The sequence below is a fragment of the Octodon degus genome, unplaced genomic scaffold (genome assembly GCF_000260255.1).
Source record: "Octodon degus isolate 3935 unplaced genomic scaffold, OctDeg1.0 scaffold00005, whole genome shotgun sequence".
NCBI lineage: Eukaryota > Metazoa > Chordata > Mammalia > Rodentia > Octodontidae > Octodon > Octodon degus.
The window spans coordinates 8,980,388-8,992,669 of record NW_004524581.1 but is presented as its reverse complement, the minus strand read 5'-3'; the positions used below and the strand labels follow the sequence as shown (position 1 = coordinate 8,992,669).

General features: G+C 50.2%; 1 protein-coding gene across 1 annotated transcript in view; it reads right to left on the bottom strand.

Annotated features, from left to right (window-relative positions):
* Tspan15 (tetraspanin 15) overlaps nt 1-7,223 on the bottom strand; it is a 45,896-nt gene extending 38,673 nt beyond the window's left edge. The window contains exon 1 of the mRNA XM_004623958.2: nt 7,035-7,223. Within this exon, the coding sequence (XP_004624015.1) occupies nt 7,035-7,130 (96 nt within the window). The 5' untranslated portion in view covers nt 7,131-7,223. The remainder of the gene's footprint in view (nt 1-7,034) is intronic.
* Nucleotides 7,224-12,282: the final 5,059 nt, after the last annotated feature.

Sequence of the window (12,282 nt, the reverse complement as noted above, 5' to 3'; positions counted from 1 at the left end):
TCACATCCTGGCCCCTCCGTGGCTTCTCAGCTTACACACCTGCCTCAGGGCCTTTGCACTTACTGCCCCTCCTCCTGAGATGTCCTCTACAGCCTTTTTTAAAGAGGTAGCTCCTTCCTGCTCTGAGGCAAGATCACTTGAGTTTAAGGCCAGCCCATGCCACAGAATGAGTTCACATACAGTCTGAACTACAAAGCAAGACCTTGTCTCAAAAAACCAAAGCAGCAAGGCCCAGGGAGATGGCTCAGTAGAATAAGTGCTTGCCTGACAAGCGCAAGGGCCTGAGTTCAATCCCTGGTTCTGCCAAACCATAAAATAAAATAAAAAATAAATTAGTGATTCTCTTTAAAAAAAAAAAAAGCAGGGGCAGGCTTCTAATCAAGCCCTCCCTTAACCTCACTGTTTAAAGCAGGAGCTCCAAACCCCCCACTCATTCCCCATTCCCTGATCAGCAAAAGCATTTATTTACTGGAATTTCCGGAAACCTGTCTTTTTTTTACAGTTGTTTCCTGAAGGCATCAAATAACTATTTGTTGACCCAATGAACAAGCAACTGAACCACTCCCTCCTCAAAAAAAAAAAAAAAAAAAAAAAGGAAGCTCCCCAGAGATGTTCCCTCCAACCCTCTCACACGCAGAGCTCTCCTACTGCCCTCTGTCCTGCCTCACCCAGGTGACCCCTCTCCCGGCAGGTGGAGCCAGCTGGCATTGAAACAGCCCTGCTCCCTTATCTGGTTTCTCCCCGCCACACCCCACAGTGCCCCTGAGTCACTTCCAAGGAAGAGGCTGGAGGGCAAGCGGGGCTGCACCTGCTGCTCTGGGAACTGAATAGGTTCGGCCCTAGTGCGAATTGCTAAAATCCTTGTGGTGGTCATCTACTATGGCCGATGCCCTTAAAACAAAGGTCTATGCGCCCAGGACCACCTCCCCCTTTTTCTCCAACTTAGCCCAGGACATAATTTACTTTCACCTTTCCAGCTGCCTCAGGGAAGACCCCCAATCAGCTCCTTCAGGTATATCTAAACATTGCTTCCAAACTCCACCCCAGGCAAAAGGCCATAAAAGCCTCAGCCTTCCTTTGTTTAGTCCAGAGAATTCCTTGACCTACCCAAATTCTCTCCCTGTCCTCAAAGAAAATAAAGCCCCTTTCCCTTTTTCTTTCTGCCTATTTCTCAGCTGCAGCTGTTGACCTGAAAAACACCTATCAGGAAGCAAGAGCCACAAGCAGCAGGCCCATCCTGCGAGCGAAGGGGACACAGGCACAAGAGTCTATGCTTTGCAGGCTTTATTTGTTCTCATGTAAAATTGGGGCGTGGAGGGCTATAGAGCCCCCTGGCAGGCTGCTGCCATCTCTGTGCCAAAGCCCCAGGCTGGGGGCCTGCACCAGCCCAATAGCCACAGCTGAGCCTGAGCTTCTCCAACGTGAAAGCCAAAGTACTCTGGCTAGAACTGCACCATGAGGCGCCTGCCTCATAAGAACCCAACAGACCAAGTAAAATAAAAAGAATTATAAGAAATGAAATTTCTCCATTACGTATACAGAGACTTCCCGATGGATGTTACTAAGCAGTGGCACTGGTTCCTTCCTGCTTTCCTAAACTGCTTGAGTTCTGTTTTAACAAGTTGCATATATAATTTTCTCAAAAATTTTTGAAAAATAAGGCTCTTTTTCAAAAATAAAAATCTGTTAGAAACCAAACCCACTCTCTTTGCTACCTGGTGTGATCTTGCTTCACTGGGAGGCTGGCGACCTGGCTCCTTTCACAAAAGCTACTTCCCACCCTGCACTTGCACCTGGAAGGAAGAGCTTGATGGCTGGGAAGTCAACACACAGCCACCTAAGTCCCATCTCCATCTGTCACCTACTGGCTAGGGATTGTCAGTCAGCCACCCAGGGCTGTTTGCTTCTTGGTACAATAAGGAGGCCTCGAATACTTCCCGATGGACCCGTGGTCTTTAGGTTGAGCTGCAGCCTCAGCTTTTTATGCATATCTTTATTTTGAGACAAAATCTCACTAAGCCAAGAAGTTGCCCAGCCTGGGCTGGAACTTGCACCCCTCTTGCCTCGGCCTCCCAGAGTCTTGGGTTCCCAGTGCCCACCTTCCATTAATGGCCCTTCTCGCTCTCCGTCTGCGGTGTGGACAGAAACGCATTAGAACAGCTGACCCGTAAGGAGTAGAGTGATCCTTGAGTGGTGGCCAGTGCCAGGCTCTGAGCTCCCTGCTAATCTACTCAACCTTCCGAGCAACTCCAGGTGTGCCCTAATATCCATTCCAAAGATAAGGCAAAGGTAGTACATGGTCATGGTAAGTCACTTAGCTCCTGAGTGCTACAGTCGGGATTTGAGCCCAGGGAGCTTGGTACAGAGTCCACGCTCTGACCATTAAACAACACAGAAATGCAAAGATACAAAAGCCATTCTCTGATAACCAGGTCCCTCTTTGGGGAAAGATGAGAAAGAGTTCATATTTCTCTCGCATTCATCATCTCCCCCGACTCCTGCTAAGCAAGCTGGTCAATATCCCCACCCTGACTCCCTGATTCACTGGAAACCCTTTCCCTTTGGGCACAGTGCAGACTCCATGCTTTCTAAAGAGCTACTGGCTGCCAGCTCAGCCCAGCCCTCTGTGCAAATTCAAGGCCTCGTCAAACCTGATCGCTAGTCACACTCCCAGCTCAGCTTCTGCTGCAGGCTGGATCCCAAGATTGGATCACCCTCAGGCAACAGGCCCTCCCTGAGTATCTATGTGCCCAAGCCCAAGCCCAGCAATCAAAAAACACAGAGGCGCCGCACCCTGACCTCCAGGAACGCAGAGTCCAGAAGGAAAAAGTAGCTGTGTAAATGGATCTCTAGGATACCCTGAGCAGTGCTAAAATTAGAAGTGCGTGCCCTGCAGTGTGAGGACGTGTGTGTCAGAATGCTTCGCCAACAGGTGGGAAGCAAGGGCTGAGTGCTTCTGCTGGGGCATTCCACATGGAGAGCGCTCAGGGGTGTCCAGGAAGGAGCCAGGAGTACCCAGTGAGGAGAGCAGGGGCCAGGCCAGGCTGCTGAGGGCCTGAATGTCATTTTATTCCTATTCAGTTGCAGACTGTACTTCCTTTATTCAATGCTCTTCTGACCCTCCGACGGCATGAAGGAGTTTGTCTTAGTGCCAGTTTATCTCTAAGCAGAGGGTGGGCACTAGCAGAGGGTCATAAACCTGCACCCATATCTCGCTAGGAATCCTACTATTGTCTTGTCTTCCCTGTACTTTATTACTCGAATGGTTATCTGCTCTTTATGATTAGAGGTACTGGCTTCCCATTGGTAGGAGTGGTAGAACACTTCCTTTTCAAAAATCATTCTAAATTTGAGAATTAAGTCAGTTTAAGAAATACATTAAACTGGCCATGGGTGGTACATGCCTATAATATGGGGGGGGGGGAGAACAAGAAGGAGGAAGAGGAGGAGGAAGGAAGGAAGGAAGAAAGAAAGAAAGAAAGAAATTAACAGTACATGTTACAGCATGCATCACTTCTATATGTGATGTCACATCAAAACTTCAGCATCAGGATGTGGCTCAGTGGCAGACCATGTGCCTCACATGGTACCCAGGCCCTGGGTACAAAATAATAGTTAAAACGTTGAAGAGCCGGCCAAATAGTTCAGCAGCTTAAAGCACCTGCAAGCAGGCACAGGGGCTGGGGGTTCAATCTCCAGGTTCTGCCATGCAGTTCCCCCTCTCCCCACCCCTCCCACCCCTGGGGTGCACTGAGACTGGGATTGAGACTGGGCGTGGTGGCACACACATGTAATCCCAGCTCTTGGGAGGCTGCAAACAGTCGGAACACTATAAATCCGATCTACTAGTGAGACCCTGATCACCCTGTAGTCCCTTCCCTAAAATAAAAATAAATAAATAAAAATTTAAAAAAGTAAAATGTCTATGCAAAAACAAGCAACACTATTCTATGCTGCTAGATGTTCTTCCTACTAGGAAGGGGTGGGGACTGTACAGTGCAGGAGGGGACTTTCAGCTTGCACTCTCCATTCCACTGGGTGACCTGGGGGCTTCTAAAACCTCACAGAGCCACACATGCTGATGTTGGATGCATTCCTGTATTAGGTTCTATAACCTTTAACCCAACAATTCCACCCCTACAACATACCTACAGAGACACACATATAAGCAAAATGACAAAAAGAAACCCACTGTATCACCAGCAGGAGCAAAAGATCAGAGTAAACCTCAGAACTCTCTAGCTGGAGCTAGATTAAATGAATTTTGGCATAGTCTAGGATGAAGCCTGAATCAACACTGAAGTCTGAATCAAGCCCGATGAGGCAGGCATAGTCTAGAATTAAGTGAGATTGGCACAGTATAGAATGAAGACTACATAGTCATCAAACCAGAGGAGGCAGTCCCTGGCAGATCTCCAAATTTTATAAGGATTTAAGTTTAAGTGAAAAGGGGACTAAACAGATGTGTACACAGTGAAAAAAAAAAAATACATACTCTATATACATGACTGCCCAGGGCATCCCTGGCTTAGGTTATCTTAGGAAAGGATCACAAGAAATTGTAGCAGAAGCCCTTCTGGACGTGGAAAGCAGAGGGGGGTCATCTCCAACCCTTTTCCACTTCTATGGCGTGTGCTCTGTGCATGCATGTCCTATCAATACTAATTTTGCAAGGAAAGCCTCACAGAAGGTACCTGCCTATGCTCAGTCTCACAGCCCCTCCAAACCTAAGGCAGAGGTGGAAGTCTTCCCTGCATACTGTATAACTCCAAGAGAAAGGGAATCCCTGAAATGGTTTCCAATTAACAGTGAACCTGGTGCAGAACAAATTACTTAAGTCACACAAAACCTCTGCCCTGCAGCCATACCATGGCACCTGCAGCTTCCCTGGCAAGGTGGCTGAGTTCTTGGCACAGATGGGGAGATGTTGAAGCAGAAATGCTCCCAGGGATGGGATGAAGCTACCTCAGCTGACAGAATCAGAGGAAAGATTCCAAGTTCTGAGTCCTGCTCTGCCCCCAAAGGAAGCAAAGCAAGAGCCAAGAGCTGGGTTTCTTTGGAGCCTACAAAAGACAGTGAGAGCACAGGGCTTTGGAAATTCGAGTTTGGTTTTATCTAACTGCAGAATTAACCTGTGAATGAAACTTCTCGTTCATTCTCTTGTCATGTCATCAGTCCTAAGAAGCACTCTGGTGAGGTGCAGGGCAGGTATCACCTTTTCACAGATGAGGAGGTGGAGGTGCGGGAAAGTGAAGAGACGTGCCAGCACCGCAACCACGGGAAGAGGGGCGGCCTCAAGTGGAACAGCTGCCTTCCGCCCAACAGCCTCCACCTGTGTTTTCAAATCTGACCCCTGAGAGGAGACATCACAAGCCACACAGGACAAGCAAAAAATCCCTGGGGACCAATGAGACCATCTCAGGCAGCAGTTTTTAATCTTGCTTGCATACTAGAATTACCTGGGGACCTTAAGTAAATTTGAACAAATACTTATGCCAAGGCGCAGGAATCTGTAGTGTTTTTTAAAACTCTCTGGTTCTTATGCAGTCTTTCATGAGAAGCACTAAGTCATAGCTCCAAGTGCCATATACAGAACAAACTCTGGCCTCCCTGCAACCTCTGCTATGGGTCCCTGCCATCCTCCAGTGCTCGGATCTATTGCTCATCTCTATTTCACAGTACCCAGAGGTAGAGAGTTGGATTGGGAGCTCACTAGAGTGTTCTAGGCAGAAAAATCACCTACCAGTTCTGAGGCCCAGAGAGTCAGGACTTAGCTAAGACAGCACAGTGGTTCAGTAAGAAAGTAGGTCCAGAATCAAGATTTCCTGACCACTAGCCAGGGGCATGCCCACGAAGGGATCCATCCAAGAGCAATCCCTTGGGAAACTCAGCTGCTCTGGGCACCAGGAGAGACCCACTGGGGGTGGAGGAGGAAACCAGGACTCTGTGTGTGTGTGTGTGTGTGTGTGTGTGTGTGTGTGTGTGTGTTTCAGAGGACACGGGCTGTCACTGACACCCTAGGAGCCTCTGGAAACCCACCCTTGCAGCACACTGGGCAGAGGGCTACTCCTGAGGTACAAGGGGTGGGGCTGGCCTGCAGAAAGATGTCGTCATTCCTAGACTAAGGCCAAGGAGTCTAAAATGCCCCTACAGAAACCCAGTCTCTTGGGGCTGCTTACACTGCATAGGACTAGAGTCCCCACCCATAACACCGCGGCACAAACTTCTTGAGGCCTGCCCTGGACCCCGTGCTAAGTAAGCACTGTACGCAGCCAAATTATTTAATCTCCACTTGCACCTTAAAATGTGAAAATAACTGTTGTCTCCATTTGCAGTTATGAAAAGTGTAGCCCAGAAACATCAAAGAACTTTTCCAAGATCACCAGGTGAGAAGGTGGCAGCCGCAAGATTCCAAGCCCAGTTCATTCAAGTCCAACTGCTAGCATCCCCTTCCCCAACAAGGGAGGAGAGGAGAGAGCCCAGTAATAGCGGAAATCGTAACTGAACACCTAGGAGTGGCCACATGGTTGAGTGGAATCCTCCACTCTATGAAGAAAGCACGAGCATCCTTCTTCTACTAAAGAGGAAACGAAGAATCAGAGGGGGAGCATCTTGTCCAGAGATGGGCAAGTCGTGGCGGGTCCAGGCCGGGAACCAGGCAATCCCCATCACAAAGCCAGGCTGTCCCTCTGCTGGCTGGCAGGGAAGCAAACTCAGCAACAACCTGTAGGCCGGGGGTGCGGCCAACACAGTAACTACTGCCAGCCCGTCCACTAGGCACCGCGCGGGGGCTAAAACCCCACCGGGTGCACACAGGTGTGCTACGTGGCACTCGGTGGGCACCAGACTCTTAACCCTCCAGACGACACAGATGAAATTCAAGTTGAGCAGGGACCGCCAGAATTTCCCTAGGAAAGCCGGCGGGTGCCCCGCGTCCTCTGGAAAGCGGCTAAGTCTAATCTGGTCCCGGACACGGCAAAGGGACCGTGTCCCACCCCGCAACCCCGTCCTCAGGCCTTACTGGGGTCACTCACCCAAAACACCGTGGAGTAGATGATGAGCGAGAACTTGAGCCAGAGGTAGGAGATGCGCGCGCAGTAGCGCACCTGCTCCGAGTCCCCGCGGGGCATCCTGGCCGAGGCCCCACCTGAGAGCGCCGGCGGAGCGCCCCGCCGCCAGAGCCCCGGCCCGGACTGACGCGGGCCGCCGGCAATCACTGCCCCGCCCGGGAGCCTACAGCCCGGGCGGCCAATGGGAACGAGGCAGCGGGGCCGGCTGCGGGAGGGGGAGGGGCCGGGAGGGGCGGGGCTGCGGCTCCGGACCCGAGAGGCGACCGAGCCAGGGGAGGGGGCGAGTCGTACCGAGCAGCTCTGGCTGAGTCCCTGAAGCTGCCAGCGCTCCAGGTGCGGAGAGAGGCTTGGGAGAACGAGGAGCGGAGGTGCGCTAGGAAAGAGCGTTGCCTGACCCGGGTACCTGGCTGTAGCTCGGTGGTGCAGCGCTTGCCTAGGACCCAGGCTCCACCCTCACTGCTGGGGCGAGGGAGAAAGAAAAAGAAAAAGGAGCGGGCTTTCCATTGTTGTCCAAAGACTAAGGAGAGTCGCCAGACTTAATCGCCTACGTACTAAAGGTGCAAGTAAGTGCAAGACGTGAGTGGAATAACTTAAGTGGATTGCCAGCCTGAGGACGGGCCAGTCCTGCATCCAGGAAGGTGTAGCTGTCCAGGCTGGAGGCTGGCGGTCCCTAGGGAGCCTCAGTCTCCTTGGACAAGCCTGCGCTGACCAGGGCTTCCCCTACTGACCCTGGAAGTCCCCCTCTTGAATGCCTGGTCCAGCCCTGCCCCCAGGGCTTCTTCCGCCAGAGAATCCCTCCCCCACGCCCAACCTCAGTCCCTGGCTCAGGTCCCGGCTTTCCACAACAACGGTTGTGACGGGGTCTCTTCCAGCCTGGCCTCTCTTCTGTGTGGCTTCAGAGGTGACTGGGAGTCTGTCTTCCCAACTGGCTGGTCCTAGCTTCACTCATTGTTTTCCAGTCCCTGAGGCCTAGCTGGGCTTGGGAGGCAGGCAATCCATCTGTTTGTGGCATTTGATAATTAAATGCATGGTCCGGAGGTCATGAGTTGGAACCGTGCTGGGTGGGGAACCTGGTGGTGACTCTGGGAAGGGCAGCTTCTTCAGTCTCCTGTCCTGCTTAAGCACAGACAGGAAGAGACAGATTAGGTTAGCCTGGCCCCAGGCTCTGTCCCAGGGGGAAAGTGGGGCATGCCCTGCCAGTTAGGGCAAAAAGGAAACTTTTCCTGGTACACGCAGGAGAGTCCTACAAGGGTGAGATAGCCAACGACTAGCAAAGGCTAATGCATGTTACCTTCCAGTAAATGATTGGTTTTATCTAAGAAGACGTTTTAGTGTTGTAGGCAGCTGAATTAGAGAAAAATATTATAGGCAGTCAGACAGGGCCAGGCCCTCAAGGAGACAGTGTGGAAGACAAAATACCTTGCAGCTGTGAGAGATGCATGCTCCTACTGTGGGCCAGACCTAAAGACCAAAGATCCAGCAAGGGCCTGCCTCGCTAAAGATAAGCATCTGGTATTGATCACCTTGAGGAAGCCAGAAAGAGTCACTATTCCATCCATACTGGCTGCCAGATAAACTCCTGTTCTATATTCATGCCCGCTTACTATATGACTCACTTCCTCATTTGGTCCAGGATTTAATCAATTTTACCCGAGCAATGGTGCTTATAATCACATTGGTTAACCATAGTTTTTTGTTTGTTTGTTTGTTTTTGTTTTTTATATTTTTAGGGAAGGGTCTACAGGGTGTTCAGGGTCTCACTACTAGATCAGACTGGAAGTTATCCGCCTGTTTGCAGCCTCCTAAGAGCTACAATTATAGGCACACGCCACTATGCCCATTCTCATCTCAGCACTGCCCCCCGCAGGGCCAGCATGGCAAGGGGTGGGGATTGAACCCCAGGACCCTCTACCTGCTTGCAGGCACTTTAATCTGCTGAGCTATTTGGCCGGTCCTTGTTATTTTGTTCCACCTCATGCCCACTTATGTAAGTTCCTATGTTCTCCACCTTAGACCCGTCTCACCACATGGTTTTGCTCTATAAAAGTCCCAAGGAATGGCAGATTCCCGGCGTAACCCGTAAGGGTCCCCTTCTGTCCCTCTCTCAGACAGAAGCTTTCTTTCCCCCAATAAATATTGTGCTCTTAACCTCTGCTCCGAAAATTCATTCTTCAGTTTTAGAGAACATGAACTCGTCCCAGGTACCTCTCAGATCAGGAGTTTCATTCCTGCCTATGATTAGCACCATGCTGAAAATTTGTCGTTTCGGCCCTTTGAGGAAGAAGAGTAAGGGAGAAGAGGCAGAGCCTGCCCTGCTTGCACTTTGGCTGCTGATTTCTGGCCCCATACCTGGAGAGCTCACCTCTCCCTATACTCTCCCCAGTGAGCCTCCTAACCGCCTTCCCACTCTGAATTAGGCTTCCTGGCCCAGCTGGTGGGGTTTTTCTGCCTGTTGCCTTTTCTCTGGCCTTCCCATGCCTGCCCTTGGCGTGACACATGCCTTCTGAGCAGACACTCAGCAATTCACTTGTAAGATGTCCTGAGGGCTCAGGGGAAGGCATCCCTGATGAGGAAGATGGAGCTTTTCCGGGCTGGCACAGGGCTCCTTCCCCCAAATGCAAGGCACTGTCCTGAGCCATGTTTGCAGAAACTTTGAACAAATGGTTGCATTGTCCACTTGTCCCTTCTTTTCCCAGGGGCTTTGGGCAACAGATAGCAATCCAGTAACTTTTTGCGGGGTTGTTAGAATATTCCAAATAGTGTGACAAATGGAAGGTTAGAATCACCTGGTGAACTTTAAGTGTATCTTAAGCCAAATGTGATGGCACATACCTGTAATCTCAGCAACCAGAAGCCTGAGGCAACAGGACCACAAGGCCAGCCTGAGCCATTTAGCAAGACCCTATCTCAAAATAAAAAATTTAGCTCGGATGTTATGGCGCATTCCAGCACTCAGGAGGCTGAGGCGGAAGGATAACTGTAGGTTCAAGGCCAGCCTGGGCTACACAGTGGGTGTCCAAACCCAACTTAAGGTACATAGTATAGTGAGACCCTATCTCATAATAATAATAGTAGTAGTAGTAGTAGTAATAATAATAATAATAATAAAGGACTGGAGAGGTGGCTCAGTGTGAAGTTCCTAGCTTTAATCCTTAGTACCCTAAAAAGAAAAAAATCCAAGCATGGTGATATACATCTATAATCTCAGCACTCAAGAGGTTTGAGGCAGGAGGATTGCCATGAGTTCAAGGACAGCCTAGGCTGCTTAAAGAGTTCAAGGACAGCCTGGAATATACAGTGCAACCCTGTCTCAAAAACTGCAAAGTGTATCCTGGTACTCTAGTCGCAGTCCAGTTGGAATCTTACCAACAGAGACCTGAAAGTCAGTATTACGTTCCTGTTCCCGGGTAATTTGTAAACTGGAGCCAGGATTCAGCGTCGCTGTGCACCAGCAGCCAGGAAAGTGAGGCAGTCTGTCGACATTTTATCAGAAAGCCACACCCGGAGAGGTCGTTTACTCAGCACTCCACCTGCATGCTGAGAATTGCAGAACTACTCAGGTGCGGAAGAGATAGCAAAGATTTCCACAGAGCGGACCTTTCACCACCTAACTTCGGGTTACCAACTCGAGCCCCATGAACCTGAGAGTTCAGCTGAAACACGCACAGCTTTGCATGATACGTATCCCAGACCTCTCTGTGTCTCAATCTACTCTGCTGTCCTGGTTAACATGAGTGCACCAGAGAGATCTTCTGTATGTTAATCAATATAGCAGGTATTAGTCATGAGCTCTGCGGTGAAGTTAATAGTGTCCAAGGTACATAGACTGGCTAAAATACAGTGTAGACACTGTCTATTCCTTCTTCAGAGTAAAAGACTCTGGGGAGGCAGCTTCTCTCTGCTCGGAGGCAGTGCGCAGGCTAAATGCACCAAGGGTTTGTCCATCAGATGTGGCCAGGACTCAGCCCTGAGGAATCCTGCGTCTAGAATGTTGTTTTCCTTGAGCAGACCTTTCCTTCAGGGTGACAGAGCTCCTAACAGGTCACAGAATCAGGCCTTCACTGATTTTACGGAGTGAAGTACACAAACCAGCTTTGTGGTTGCGTGATAATAAAGGTCTGTTTTCTAGGCATTTTTTGGACAGCACAGTGTGTTCTGAGATCTGTTCTTATGATAATTTGGCACAGACGTTTAGGAGAAAATAGCCCTTGTTTTTCATGGCTACCATGGCTAATGGCAGAGAATCTAGAGGTCACAAATGGCAACTCGCTCGGGTATGCTTGCATTCATGTAGCCAAGCACAAGACTCAGGGATACAGCTTCAAACAAGATAGACAAGAGCCCCTGTTCTATTCTAGCGGGGCATCAGGGTTAAGGGACATGCAACACAGGGTACACCTGTGTCCTGGGTGACTGCAGATCCTGGAACATGCTAAGGATCAGAGTGAAGTGTGGTTTGGGGAGAGAAACAGCAAGCGCAAAGGCCACATGAAAGGAAAGCCTGGGAGAGGTCTGTGTAGCTCCTGCCAGCGGCCAACGGGACCACAGAAGGAGGCAGACAGGGGACAGGGGCAGAAGCCTTGAAGCTTCAACTAAGAGGCTCGACTTACATCCAGTTTCAGTGCCCGGGTTTAAGCAGAAAGTGAATCTGATTTGTACCTTAGAAGGAGCAGGAGAGGTGAGGCTGAAGGGGAAGAAGTCTGACTAGGAGGTCGGGGCAGCAGTCCCAGTGTGAGGAGGCTTAGGAGTGGACGATGGTACAGCCCAGGAAACAGGGCAGGTGGTTGGGTCAGGGTACAGACTAGTGGGAGAGCCAGCAGGACTTCCAGACAGACTGGATGTGAAACATGGAAGAGAGAAGTCTGTGGAGATCGCAAGTCTTTCCTTGCCTTGAGCAAATAGGTACTTCTGTCATGTACAAAGGTGAAGAAGCGGGGCTGGGGAGATAGCTCAGTAGAATAAGCACTTGCCTGGCAAGAGCAAGGGCCTGAGTTCAATCCCTGGTTTTAAAAAATGAGGAAGAGAACGAAGATTGGTGGAGGACAGATGGGTCAAAAATCAGTTACTCTGTAACGTCACGTACCTTGGTAGTGTCCCAAATTTTCTGATCAAAAAGATTATGGGGCCAAAGAGGAAAGTGATCAATGATGTAGAGTGTGCCTAAGGAGAGTCACATGGGGAGAAGACACTCTCAGGCTTTCACAGAGAGCAC